Source organism: Moschus berezovskii, chromosome X, assembly GCF_049115385.1.
Source record: "Moschus berezovskii isolate FMDL1 chromosome X, NW_MosBer_1.0, whole genome shotgun sequence".
In the NCBI taxonomy this organism is placed as follows: domain Eukaryota; kingdom Metazoa; phylum Chordata; class Mammalia; order Artiodactyla; family Moschidae; genus Moschus; species Moschus berezovskii.
Genome location: NC_142488.1, coordinates 142,047,764 through 142,062,135, shown reverse-complemented (window position 1 = coordinate 142,062,135; position 14,372 = coordinate 142,047,764). Strand labels below are relative to the sequence as shown.

The 14,372-nt window shown below is 52.3% G+C and overlaps 2 protein-coding genes across 2 annotated transcripts; both read right to left on the bottom strand.

The window, feature by feature from the left end:
• Window positions 1-7,209: 7,209 nt before the first annotated feature.
• LOC148773515 (melanoma-associated antigen 10-like) lies at window positions 7,210-8,004 on the bottom strand. The gene has a single exon (XM_088833921.1). The coding sequence runs from the start codon at window positions 8,002-8,004 to the stop codon at window positions 7,210-7,212; it is 795 nt and encodes a 264-aa protein (XP_088690047.1).
• A 1,437-nt stretch (window positions 8,005-9,441) lies between these two features.
• On the bottom strand, window positions 9,442-13,064 carry EOLA2 (endothelium and lymphocyte associated ASCH domain 2). The gene is given in 4 exon segments (XM_088834320.1): window positions 9,442-9,489; window positions 11,838-12,104; window positions 12,829-12,983; window positions 12,986-13,064. Coding segments are annotated over 4 exon segments (549 nt in total).
• Between the last annotated feature and the right edge of the window lie 1,308 nt (window positions 13,065-14,372).

The window sequence follows — 14,372 nt, the reverse complement described above, 5'->3', positions numbered from 1 at the left end:
TTTTCTCCTTTGCCTTTCGCTTCTTTTCTCAGCTATTTGTAAGGCCTCCTCAGACAACCATTTTGCCTTTTAGCATTTCTTTTTTCTTGGGGATGGTCTTGATCACTGCCTCCTTTACAGTGTCACAAGCCTCTGTCCATAGTTCTTCAGGCACTCTGTTTATCAGATCTAATCCCTTGAATATATTTGTCACTTTCACTGTATAATTGTAAGGGATTTGATTTAGGTCATACCTGAATGGTCTGTTGGTTTTCCCTACTTTCACTATGTAACTTCTCACTATATCCATCTATTCTTCTTTCAAATGCTTTCAGCATCTTTAGGATCATTGCCTTGAACTCTGTATTTGGTAAATTGTTTTCTCCCTTTCACTTTGCTTTTCTCCTGGGGTTTATCTCATTCTTTCAATTGGAACATATTCTTCTGTTCCCTCATTTTTCCTAATTGGTTATTTTTATCTCTATATCGTTAGCAGGTTGCTTTATTTCTTGATCTTGGAGTAGTGGTCTTTGGAAGGAGACAGCCTATGTATCCCAGCAGCCCCCTTCCCTCTTGTCACCAGAGATATATGCTCTAGTGTTGCCACTGTGGGGACTGCGTGGTCCCCTCTCTTGAGGCAGGCTAAGTGGTTTGGGCAGCCTGGTAGGCGTTGCTGACCCCTGGTCTGCTTGATTTCCAGACCTTGCCTTGTGCAGAGGCTGATGATCACTGGTGGGTGTGGCTGGGTCATGAGATGTCTGGCTGCTGAGACCTGGGTGGCCCCAAGTCTAGTGCCGGCCCACTGGTGGGTGGAACAGTGCTTTGGGGTGGATGGTTACATGGTCAAGGATTCCCAGATCTAGTGCTAGCCTGCTGTTGTGTGGGGCTCATTCCTGACACAGCTGGTTTCAGGGTCCAGTGTATCCTGAATCAAGTCTCCTCCTTCTCGTCTGGAAATCCAGCTCCTATGGGGTCCCGGGTCTGCTGCTGGCCTGATAGTGGGTGGGCTTGGACCGGACATGGCCAGCTGTAGGGCTACAGTGGACTGCTTCCTTCTCACTGTTGGGTGCAGCCCAATCCTGGCGACCCTGGCTACAGTGCATGTGTTCCTGGAATGGGTGCCAGCCATCTGGTAGGTGGAGCTGGTCCCAGGGTTTCTGACTGCAAGCCTTGGTTTGCTGAAGTTGGTGCCAGCCCACTGGTGGATGGGTCAGGGCTTGGACCTCTGGCTACAGAGCTGAGGGTCCCCGGGCTTGTGTGGGCACACTGGTGGGTGGAGCACCATCCTGGGCACCCTGGTGGCAGAGCCAGGTCCTGTGTAGGTGGGGGACTCTGAGGGTCCTAATGCAAATGGCCTGCTGGTGGGTGGGCCTGTGGCCATGCTTACCTATGTTTGGTCTGAGTCTTCCCAGTACTGATGCCGACAAGCTGCCTGGTGGGACTGAGATGTCTTGCTAATAAGTGAGAGGGGAGATTTCAAAATGGCACTTGCCAGCACCCATGTCCTTTGGTAGAACGAGTGCCCTCACATGGCTGCCACCAGTAGCTCCGTGCCAGGGTGAGCTCCATTTACATACTGCCTCTCCAGGAGTTCTCAGAGATAAGCAGGTGGGTCTCAGGCAGGCTCTTTCAAATTACTGCATCCACAGAGAACCTTGGAGTGGGTGAGATTTTCCGTATGTACTAGAAGAGTGGAGTCTCTAGATGCTAAAGCTGTTTACTCTCTTGAGAGTAAGACCTGCTTCCCTTCAAACCCAAATGTTTTGTGGGCATGATGTCTCAGTGCATAACCTACAGGCTAGTTGCCCAGCGTGGGGCTCAGACCCCTTCTTCCTTGAAGAACATCTGCAGTGGTGATTATCTACCATGTGTGCATTGCCCACTCAGGGTACAGTTCTTGACTATACCATGACTCTGCCCAGCTTACCCATCCTGATGTGGTAGCTTTTCTATAGTATATATATAATTGTGTGTATGTATATAAGTATATAATTCTATACATATTAAATTCCATATAAACATTTCTCTATATAAAGTTATATTATTTTCATCACAGACTACTGCTGAATCCTCAGTGTCATACTGTTCCTCAAGAAGACCATTGAGCTACTAATGGTGAGTTGATCACAATATCTCAATTCCATCCTTGAAGGAGGAGAGGTCTATCTTTGCTGAATTTGATAGGCACACATTCTAGATGTGGGTTTCTCTTTCCTGCTTTCAGTGCCTTGTCTGGTGCCTCTATTTGAGGGTTCACAGAATGCAGGACTGAGTGTCACAGAATATTTCACAAAACCATCCAGGACCAAGAGACCCTCTAATAGCATACCAGAGGCTCAGAGGGCAAGTGCCCATGAGATCCAAAGTTGCTATCTCAGCCTCCACCTTCCAGAAGCTGCTGGTCTTCTGGAGCAATGGAATCACCTCTACAAAGCACATGTGATGTGCACACTGGGATATGAGAGCCCATGGTGCTGGGGTGTCACCCTCCAGGGACCGGACACCCTCCACATCTGTCATCCTTAGTTCCCCCACAAGGTAAGATACATCGTCCTTGAACCAGAGGGTAGAATGACCCCACTGATCACCACTGCCACAGACCCATGACCCCACCTACAATCACTCCCAGTGACCCACAGGGAACTTGACTTCTGATCTCCCAAAAATAGGTTCTATAATTCCACAGCAGGACTGTCCACTTTAGCCACATCTAGCTATTTACATTTGACTTCACATTATGTTAAGGTAGAAGGCCAGGCCCTGGGACACACTAAGCACATTTGAGTTCACAATACCCAGCCTCATGTGGCTACTGGTTATCCTATTGACAGTGGTGACACATGACAGGCTGTTTCCAAAGCAAGAAGTTTCCCCCAGGAGACACGATAGCAGTCCTACTGACCTATGAGTCATGGTTGCCACCTGGGCACTTTGGGCTTCTCCTGCTAGGGGACCAGAACACACAGAGAACTGTTCCCATCCTGGCAGGCAGAGCTGACTTTGATCCCAAGGAGAGTGTGGGTTACTCTGGCACAGGGGGAACAGCGAGGAAACATCTCCAACAGCCAAGTGATGTGTCTTGTGTTCATGTGGTGAAGACAATAGTCTTCTCTTGTGTCTCAGTGATGAATCGACAAGTCCAAGAGCAAGGGTCTAAGAAGGGCATCGGGTCCAGGGCTTCAGAACCCTGAAAGACAAAGTCTGTATTACTTCAACAGGGAAGCCACTGGTAATGGCTAAGGTCCTGGCTGAGAGTGCAGGGGATTTAGAACGGATCTCAGGCAAGAGAGAGTGAACATCAGTTGTGGTGCAGCTGCTGCTGCAACTGTGAGCGCCCAACATTTGTCCAGTCTTTCTTTCTGAGCTTCTTTAGGAGGAGAGGAAACCAACCAGAATCCTCAAAGAGCTGTCCTCAGATGAGGTGATCTCTCCAGATGAAGGGAATTATGTCAGTGTTGGGAGGGGCGGCTTATAGTGAATGCTGTGGTGCCACCCAGATCTCCTCTTTGTCACTAGCCCACTCTTTTGCCCAGGCCCACCGGTGTTGGTGGATGAGGACTCAGAGCAAAAGTCTTCTCCAAAATTGCCCTCCACTGAAGGGGACTGCCTCCTTGGGGTCAGCTTGATGTGAGAGACTACTCACGGGATCCGTGTGGGGAGGATACAGCGACCTGATCGCCTCACCTGGATTAGGTTGATCTCTGCAGGGTCTTCCCTTTAGATGTCTGTTTTCTGAAAATTATTATGACCACCATGCTCTGAAATGGCACCAGAAGTGAACAACAGAATGAAAGGCAAGTTAGACATAACGACTTAGCCTTTAGAGTTTGAAGTCAAGGGCAGGGGCGATCTCTGCCCTGTCAGAAATTCCAGGAGTGTGACCCCCAAGTAAATTTGTGTTGGACTCAATCACAAAGCTATATCTCAAGGCTTCTGTGCCCTGATGGTTATTTTGGCAATTCACATCATCTTCTTGTCCCAGCGAATAAACGGAACAGAATGAGTAAGCATTTACCACTACTATTATGATTAAAGTATTTATGCATCACACAGTAAGGCAGAGGAGTATGGCTGGATGGACTCCAAGTTAGACATGTTCAACGGTCCTCATGTATGCATTGCATGGGGCACAAGGAAGGGGCTTCAGGCTGAATACTTACAAATGTTAGTAACCCCTGTGACAAGGGATAGTTTGCTACAGTTGAGGCACTTACAATCAGCCTCCTGTTTGCTCTCTGAAATGAATAAAACAATAGAGACAGCGTAAATAGCCAGTGTTCGTCTCTTATAAATAGCCAAAGGTAGCAGTCATCGCAAGGACAAAAAAGGTCAAAAACTTGTTTGAGTAAAGGATGAAGGGATCTCCAGTCCCGCATCTTTTGGGACAAGGGAGACACCAGACATGTGAAAAAAAAAAGGCTTCTTGTTGGTCAAAAGTCAAGCGATAATGCCAGACCATAATGAATCTTGCTCTGCACAGAAACCTTCACTTCGAGATCCATCTTGGCTGAAGGGTGTGTGTATGATTGCAGGGGAGTGTCCCAGGGTAGGTCAGGTGTGGAAAAGAAACCAGATAATTGGCCTGAAGGAAGACAAAAATCCAGAAGGACTGCCTTATATAAATGACTCTACCGCCTCTTGACTGTGCTCCTGCTCACCAGGTGTGACATCCACACTCTTTCTCACCAGGATTGCATCTCTGCCTTGCTTCTGTCTCAACTAAACCATTTCTTTATGTGCTCTCCCACTTGTTGTGCTATGTTTCTAATGATACACTTTGCACCTGCATTTGCAGTTTCTGCCTCTGTGATAAATGCATTTTTCACTGGAAGCAATGATCCATGACAAAATAGCTTTCAGCCTCTAGCCCTTGCTAGTCTCCTGGCTAAGATTCCTGGCTCTCACCCAGGCTACCCAGGTTCAATTCCTGGGCAGGGAATTAAGATGTCACTCCACACAACCACTCACTGCTGACTCGCGAAATCTGCCACTGGGAGGAACCCAGGTCCTAACCTTGGCCCTGAATGGATGGCGCCTGGACAGAGCTTCCATCAGTCAGGCAGGCAGGAGTCTTTCCTGCTTCTTGGGACCTCAGCACCATGGATGTGGCACCACCTTCATCCAGAATATCTTTCCACGCCACCCCAGATATCAGCACAAATGGGATGCTTTTTCCCCAAATGATGTGCTTTTGTTATTTATATGAAAAGTGTTTTTTTTTTTTCCCTGTCTTTGTATTTAAGTTGGTGAGTTGATCATGTATTTATTCCCAAACTGTTGGAGGTTTATCTAGGATCCCATGTTCCCTGCAGACAGCTTCCAGGAAGCAGAGGGAGAAGAGATGAGAACAAGGACCTGGAGTCTCCCCTGCCCTGCAGTGTACTCGGGGCTCAGCAGACAGCAGTCGGTAGGTATAGCTTGGGAAGAAGACAATTCCAGTCATGTGTTGAGGAGTTTTTGAGAAAGCCAAAGGTGCCTTGAAACTCCAACTGTTTCTAGTCACACCTCTGTGCTGGCACTTTCAAATGCAAGATCTGATTTAGTTTCCAAGGCTCTTGGGAATGTCAGGGAGGGGTCTCCCAGGCTCCTTCCAGTGCTCTTTCTGCCCTTCCCTCTTCAGTGATGCATTCCCACAGTCTCAGCGAGCTGAGGATATGCCCCTGCCTCCTGATGCCAGACACAGTCTCCCAATGGGAGTCGCGGCTGTCTCCACACAATGGAACTTGCCTGAGCACCTGCACAGGTGCCCTTAGGCTCCCCGACAGCCAGGAGCTTCGTAAAGAGCAGGTATCAGACAAGCGACAGTGAGAGGACAAGAACAGTGGGAGTTTTCTTATAAAATCCAGCTAGGATATGCACAGTGCAGAACTCTTCACCTCCAAGGAGGGTTCTGAGGTGTGTGATTTCAAGTTCAGCAAAGATTTTGCCACTGCGGTTTCCATAACCCCTCCTAATCTATGCTTTTAGGGTCTGACCGCCTGGATAAGCTGATCCTTTAGGTTAAGTGCACAGACACCAGTTTCAAAGAAGACACTCCATTAAAATCCTACCAAAAGTTTGGGGGTGCTTACCAAGCCGTCTTCAACTACATTCTCCAAGACTGAGTAGATTGTACAGCAAACCAAAGTCCACTCACCCCTCCCCATTTTGAGAAATTTTGGTATACCTAGGTCAAGCAGCATAAACAGGTGTCTAACTGTTCCTGACCATAGTGTAACTTCCCTTCCTGCCCCAGGAAATTTATCTAGGATAGAAGAGGATCTTCTAATGTGTATGTCCCATTTCAGATTTTCTTCTCACCCATAAGACACTGTGTATAACTCTGGCTGCTGCCACCATCCACCCTCATCACAATCACCTCCCACAGAATGAACCCAGCTTCCAAAGGCCCAAACCACCCTGGCTCAGGCACCGACACTCAAGCGCTCCTCCTGGACCCTGCCCCTGATTGCCCTGTTCTGTGGAACTAGGGGATATTTCTCCACGTTCGCCATGTGACTGCAGCTCTTAGATCATCAATCTAGGTGCTGGGGTGTCCTGCTTCTCCTAGTGTCCCCACTGCTAATACAGGGCCTTCCCCAGAGGAGAGGCTCCACGAAGGTCGGTGGAATAAATGAGCCAGAGAAGGGCACTTATTAAGTCGGATCAGGCTTTTTATACTTTCTTAAATAATAACTTGAAAAACCCAACTGAACAGAGATAGTTTAGCTCTATAAAAGCACAGACAAGAATTATAGAGGAACTCAGCTCAAATACATTTTATTTATTAATTCTTACTAAGTAATATCATATTTCCAAAATAGTTATATTCCAAGTCCATGGAATCTTGTTCAGGGTCACAAAATAAAATGAAAGTGTTTGCAATCACTTTTGAGAAACAGCAAAACTCTTGTTCTTGACCTGGGTAAGCACAAACACACTGTGATCAACGTTACTGACATGGTGAGACACTGAAGCTCATTAAGCCTCCAATTAAAAGGAACAACATTTGAAAAATTTCTAAAGGAAGCAGAAGTGGATCTCCATGTCACTGTAGAGAACAGGAAGCCAAAGATGCTACACACCAGTTCCCCCAACTGGCCCAGGCCGTCACGACTAAGGCTGAATGCTCCCTCTTCAAACACACAGGGAAGGCTCAGCCTCCCTTCCTACCCCCAGGACAAGCTGCTGGATGTGGGCCTGAAAGGAGCCTGGCTGCTGCTCAGGCTCAGGGCCCCTCTTCCTCCTGCCTCACACCTCTGCACACCGGGGTGGGAAGAACCTGGGACCCCTGCCATTGACCCTGCGCAGGTAGTCCTTGACTTGCTGCTTGCTGGTCTCCGCATAGGCCCGGGGACCCCACAGGAACTCGTAACGAGCAGGGTGGCTGTGAGGCACCTGCCGGTACTGCAGGTACCCCGCCCGCACCCACACTTGGGTCAGCAGCTCCTTGGGCTCCCCATAGATGCCGTGCTCTATCCCAGCAAATACCCCCATCCTGCTAAGTGCTCCCCAGACCTTCTCCTCAGGGACCCGGTCCCCTTCTAGGAGAATCAGGCTCAGGGCCGTCACCAGGAGGCCAGCCTTTGGCATGCTCTGCCCATCCCTCTGCATCTCATTGAGGGTGAGGCCCAGGGTGGGGACCATGGCATAGATGTGCTCTCTGGGGTCCACCTCTTTCAAATCCAGGCCAAAGACCAGCTGCAGGCACTGCGTGGCTTTACGGAAGACCACGGGGAAGTGGGCCTGGTTATCCCTGAGGACCGTATTCAGCATTTCAGCCTGGAAAATCGGCTCCTTGGTGCCATACTTGAGGAGCAGGAACTCCAGTAGTTGAGTCGTCATCACACTCAGAGCCTGCTTGAACAAGATCTCTGCATCCACGGCAGCCGAGGAAGATGAGACTGGAGGGGAGGAGGCCAGAGGGGTTGAGGCAGCCTCCGCCTCAGCCCCCAGAAGCTGCACCTCCGCTGGGTCCTGGGCCTGGACTTGGCCCTGAAGGTCTTCCTCAGGAGTGCAGAGCTCATTCGTCGGGACCACAGGCATGATGATTGGGGTCTTGTGCCCAGTGGGGGTTTGGCAGGTGGGAAATGGAGACCACTGACCTGGGAAAAAGAGGGTGTGTAAATGGTCTCAGTTTTGAAATGCGCCACAGGTGGCTCCGACTGAGGCCGCTTACTGGTCTTCCTTGAGGGCTGCTCTTGGGCGTTACAGGGGCGCTCCTCCTTGGTGGTCAGTCCGCTGTCAAATGAGGAAGGGAAATTCTGGCTCAGGGTGCATCCAGTACAGCCCGAGGTTCTGGGGCTGACAAAGTGGGAAGATTAGGGCCTTTTGAGGTCCCCTCTGTTCTGGGATGGGGAGCCCCTGTGCACACTCAGGACCCCCACCTCACCTTGACTCCTGGCACTCCTGTGACCTTAGAACACAGACTTCAGACCTCCGCCTTCACCTCCTTCTTCCTGGAGACCCTGTGAGTCAAATGTAGGGGGCACCTCAGGGGTAGAGTGTGGCACAGACATAGGCCTTCTGTGCTGGTAGGAGGGATTGACTCTGTGAGGTCCCCCCAGATCTGGGGTTGGTAGTCCCATCGGGACTTGACTTTGGGGCCATCTGAGTAGGACCTACCATTGGCAGTACAAGCTGAAAGAGACCACAGCCACAAGAGGGGCAAGGCTGGTTACAGGGGGTGGAGGGGTAGAACCACCAGCTCAGGGTAGACTCATCAGCCTGCTATGGACCCCATCTTCTGGAAGCAACAGTCGTCAAGGGCCCATCTGACGCCTGGGGTCTTTCTCAGTGGTAGCCGTGCCAGGACTCACCAGGGCCTGACCTTTCAGCAGAAGCCAGCCGCAGGCCTGCCCATTGGTAGGGAGGGGAGTGGAGCCAGAGGCACGTTTGTCAACCCATCCAAGGCCTGGCCCCCTGAAACAAGGCACCTGGCAGCAGATGGAAGCCTTTACAGGCAACCTGAAACATACTTTTCTGCACTTTCTGATAAGAGATAAGCTGTGGATCCCATTTCCATCCCCTTCCCCCCTCCCCTACACTGGGCCAGGGCTGCCTCTCCATATCACCTCTGTGACATCATGAAACAAGTAAGGAAGCGGACCACTTAATTGGCTGCCTGGCCCACGCCCTAGATTTTAGAATCTCCAGACAGTATTGGACACTGAGAGCCTGGTCTGAGGCCCTTCTGCCCTGAGCATTCACTGCTTGGATAGAGAATGCTCCTGAGGTAGATTGGCTTTTTACGAGGCACTTTTTGACCCACTGGCCCCATCAACTGATGGGGAGACTGCAGCAGGGTACCGCCATGATTCCTCCCTGGATGCAAATGTGAATTCTCATGGGCGACTTTGGAGAAGCAGGGTGACCAACCCGAGAGGCCAGATCCAGGCTCCCAAGACAACCTGCCCCCACCGGGCCCAAACCCAGAAACGGCCAAGGAGGATGAGATCAATGCCGTCCTCAGGCTGTCCTTCCCTAGAATCTCTGGGTGATAGTGGAGGATGCGGCCTTCACCTCTGTGCACTGGAACGACGAGGGAGACACAGTGGTCATCGAAGCAGATCTCTTCCAGGCGGAGGACCTCCAGTGCAGAGGCGCAGACAGGATCTTCGAGACAGACAGCATCAAGACTTTCATCTGCGAACTGAACCTGAATGGGTTCAGGAAAATTCACCCTTCGGGTCACTCTGTGGGGAAGAAGAGGATGATGGTAATGTAGAAAGCCCTTCTGGGGAGACTAGACTAGACGAGCTGAGTGCTGGACAGGTTTCACTTCCCAGGAGGACTATTTTTCTTGTGAGAGGATGGTTAAGGAAAGAGGAGAAAGCAGGACCTATCATGTTCCACCAACCCCCTTAGAAAGGATCCACAGGGTTGACTCCAGACCCCGAGGGGCCACTTGAGGTCAGGGAGGGCCAGTAACACCTCAAGCGAGGCTGGCCCTGAGGGAGCTCTAGGGAGCACACTCACTAGGGCCTCATAAGCTGCCAGGAATGAAGAGACCTTATCTCCATATTTAGGCAAGGTCCGGACGTGGTGCAGAGAAGGGTGGCGAGGAACTGCTATTCTCCCACACAATGGCTAAAGTGATTCATATCCTTTCAGATCTAACAGAACTCCAAGTTTCAGAGAGACAAGCCTCTCCTCCTGAAGAACATCTGGAGGAAAGGTGACCCCAGAACAACTGCTTAGCCCGCCACCAGTGCAACAGCGACCCAGAAGAGAAAGAAGCAAGCTGTGGTGACCAGACGCTCTCCTAAATTCCACCACAATGAGTCCACCCAAGAGGCTGACAAGAAGGCCCAGAAAGGAACCCCAATAGCTCACAGAACCCCTGGCCGGTGCTCATTTGTGTTCTTTGGCCTTTGGTCTATGGGCAGTGTAGCTGGGTGGGCCAGGGCAAATCATCTCCCCAGCGAGCAGGGTGGGCCCAGTGGAGAGGCCATGTCCAGCAATGCCACGTCCGTACCCCCAGCTACTGCGGGAAGGGACGGCACAGGCGAACTGCCCTAGAGCCCCACAGAGTACCCAGGTTATGGTTCAGTGATGACTATGTACAACACCTATTATTCCATCGTGATGGTGGTCGTTTCAGTTGTGGCCCCAAACGAGGCACCTGAGGTGGATGAGGAGCAAGAGGATTCCTCAGTTTACAAGTGCGCCCTCTGTAAGCAGTTCAACGACAGTTCCAATCCTTGAGCTGCCAGGTCCCTGCTGCTGCTGCTGCTAAGTCACTTCAGTCTTATCCGACTCTGTGCGACCCCATAGACGGCAGCCCACCAGGCTCCCCAGTCCCTGGGATTCTCCAGGCAAGAACACTGGAGTGGGTTGCCAAGTCCCTAGGGACACTCAAAAGCACTCTCTTGTATCAAAAAAAAAAAAATCTATTTCTAGCTCTAATAAAGTACAGCAGAACTCCATGGGATTAAATAAAGTATCGAATGAGAACAGCGAGTCTGTGTTCTTTCTGTCTGTCTATGCTACTCACGGCAATGGGTGAGCCAAATGAGACTGGAAACCCATGCCCCAGGCAGGCCTCAGTCCGGTCCCCACAGAACCTTTTCATCTGAAGCATCAGCATTTCACATGTTCGGCCAAGAGTTGGCTGCCGAGCCATGCTCTGAGGCCAGCCCAGGATGGGCTGGTCCCTGTGCCTTGCTTGCCACACAGCAGAAGACCCAGTCTGGCTCCTGACCATGGGGGTGTCACCTTCCAAGAGTCATGCACCCTGAAGCAGAATGGGCTCCTGCTGGGTCCGCCGATGATGCCACAAGTTTCTGATCAGCAGCTGAGCCTCTCCAGCTCCTCATCCAGGGGCATCCCCAAGAGGCCCACCGGAAAGCAGGGTCACCCCACCCACCAAGGGCCTTGCAAAAACATGACTTTAAACCCAAAGACAAGTACAAGTTTCCACAAGGTGAGCACCAGCCCTTGTCGCTCTGCCCTGACAGCTGTATTTAGGAGCCTAACTTTGGATACGGAGCAGCCAGGCACCGTGTCCAACACATGCTTTTTGAGCCAAGGTACACTTTACAGCAGGGCAAGGGTCACATGCAAGGACAAACCACGGCCAGTTTCTGGGCCTGTGGGCCTCGCTATGTGCTGGAGGAGGTCTAGCCAGCTGCTGACACTCAGCCTCACCCCCAGCATTCCCCCATTGTCCCCTGGACACTGTTCCAACATGGGGGAGTTTGGACCAGCACAGAGAGGGAAAAACACTAACCGGTTTCCTAACAACACATTTCTCTCAAGCACCCAGACCCAGCAGGGCCAAAATGAGTGGTGACATCTTTTTGTAAGGGTAAAGACCTGGAGACTGTTGCTGAGTCTGGAGTCCAGGTCCCTGGCCCCGCACCAAGTGGGCAGCTCACCGCAGGGTGGAACCAATTCAGACCAAACCAGACGAGCATGTCCAGGGAATGGTGGCGACCGGATGGTATCAGGTGCTTGGGGATGTCCACCTGGAAGATATCCTTCCTGACCCTCCCCAGGACGGGCTGTAGAAGCCAGTGAGGGTCGGCGAGCGCAGTCAGGTACTTCCGTCGCAGGTCGGGCAGCATGGCTTGATTCTCCAGCTCCTCCACCTCATCACAGTCTAGCATTTCTGGGCACAGCAAAGTGACCCCAGTTCACAAGACGTGTGTGCAAAGACAGGACACAGAAGGAGAACAAGGTGATTCAAAGTCATGCGTGCTAGAGACTAAGACTGCATCATAGAGGAGACCCGGGGTGAACTGGGTCCTCTGGCTGAGCACTGCAGGCTGGCTCACCTCAGCAAAGGGAACTCGGGTAAGGCCAAGCGAGGGAGGGAGCAAAATTAAAGGGAGAGGCCTGGTGCTCCATGAACCCATCAGGCCTTGGGGAGCTCTCAGTCTGCCCACTGCAGGCTGCAGGGACAGAATAGGAAGGCCCTGGTGGGGAGCCTGCAAACATCAGGTTCCCAAGTGATTCACCAGCAGACAGGAGTTGCTGTGGAGCCTCAACCCTGGGGAGTCAGGGGACTTGCTCAGGCCCGGCTGCAGGCAGTGGGGGTGGGGAACCCACGCTGGGTGCTGTGCTACCTCTCATGGTCTCTGCTGGGCACACACACACACACACACACACAGAGGCAAGTACCACGTGCAGACCCGGATATGCCTCTGCCAGTCAGAGCAAAAATGGGGACTGAGGACCAGAGTGGGGGTCAGGCACCTCAGGCCACCATTTCCCAGCGCAGGGACACTTGCTGCCCCTCTGAAGAAACCTCAGGCCCAACCCTCCTCCCCCTACCAACTGGTTCAACAGAAAACAAGTGACCACAAGCTGGCTGAGATCTAGGGCAGCACCAGGGGCCATGCGGGCAGTGAGGGCAGGACGTCACATGCCGGCGATCACTCCATGGCAGAACTTTTCCCTATCCCGCAGCAAGGCCTGGATCTGGGCAGGGCTCACCCCCAGCCTCTGCTCCAGCAGCTCTTGCCAGTCCATGTCCTCCCAGTCCCAGTGCCCGCTGTGGACAGCCACGGTACAGTGCTGGGTCCACATAGCATGGGCAGCCACCACATCTCCACGGTCTTGACACCGTAAGGCTGTCGGAAGGACAGACAGTCAAACTTCATCTCCCAGGGCTCCCAGGACCTCACGTGGGTGCGGAAACACAGAACCACAAAGGCCAGGAGCCTGACACAGCAGCCTCCAAGCTCACAGCCCTGGGCCAGACATCAGGCCCACGAGTCTGAGCATTCTCCAAGCCTGCTGACACAGAATGGGGGGGTGCGGGTCACAGAAGGCTGGCTCCCTCCATCCATCTCCACACTGTCCGTTGACAGGGGTTGGCAATCCAGAGGACCCGTCAATCACATGCAGTCTGTGGGGAGGTCAGGAAGGAGGGCGGAACAGTGGGAGAGAGGCACGTGGTGAGTTCCAAGACAGAGGGCCCTGAAACCCTGGGTGCACTGAGGAGGGAGGGCAAGCCCCCTGGCTTCACAGCCCAGTGGCTGGGCTTTGGTCCCCTCCCAGCACAGACAGGCACAGTCCTGGGCTTGGCTTCCCCCCGCCCCACCACTGCCCCCACCCCACCTCTCAACTCCCTGGCCCCATCCCTGCCCATGCTCTGCAAAGCCCCCATCTTAGCCCAGGCCTGCTGAGCACAGATCCGTGCAAACCAATCTGGCCTTGGCCCTGGACGGCCCTGCCAGGTGTTTTCCCCATGCATTTGGGAACCACGTTCTTTGCAGCCCTTCCCACACCCCAGCCCCACCTAGAGCCTAGAGAAAGAACGAAGGAGAGCAGGAACTACTGGGACAGGTGCATTCCATGTCATTGCCAGGGCCTGGAATGGCACCATGCAGGGATTACAAAATTCAAACTTCAAATAACCCACCAGGTTACTCTCACATCTTTCCACGGCTGAGCAGGTGCCAGGGATAGAGAGATAGCCCATGACTGCAGGGGACCTGACCACATACACCTCCTTCCTCACTTCTTTCCTTGTACCTGGAGGGGTTCCCTGTTTACTGGAGTGGGGTGAAGGCAGGGGAGCAGAGCTGCAGGCCTGAACCTCTGTAGATTCTCAGCACCTCTAGCAGAAGCCTATGTTTCCATGTAACTATGAGGATGGGGACATGGTCCCAGAGGCACCCAGCCTAGAGCCTCCTGGGCCTTCCCTTCCCCAAGCACAGCAGACCCACAGTTCTCACAGGCCAATGAGGTCCCACATGATCTGGTTCCTACCACGGCAGCCTGCTCTCCTTGCCCCTAGATTCACTCCCAGTAGCTATGATGGCCATCCTTCCATCCTTGGAACTTTCCAGTGTGTTCCTACCTCAGAGTGTGTGTAGGGTGTGAGGAGTCACATCGTGTCCCCTCAAGTTCAGGTGCTGGAGTCTCATTCCCAAGTACCTCGGCGTGACCTTAGAGACAAAGGA

Bases quoted from the DNA above. Each gene is read 5' to 3' on its own strand.
- LOC148773515 (XM_088833921.1), bottom strand. From the start codon at position 8,004: ATGCCTGTGGTCCCGACGAATGAGCTCTGCACTCCTGAGGAAGACCTT.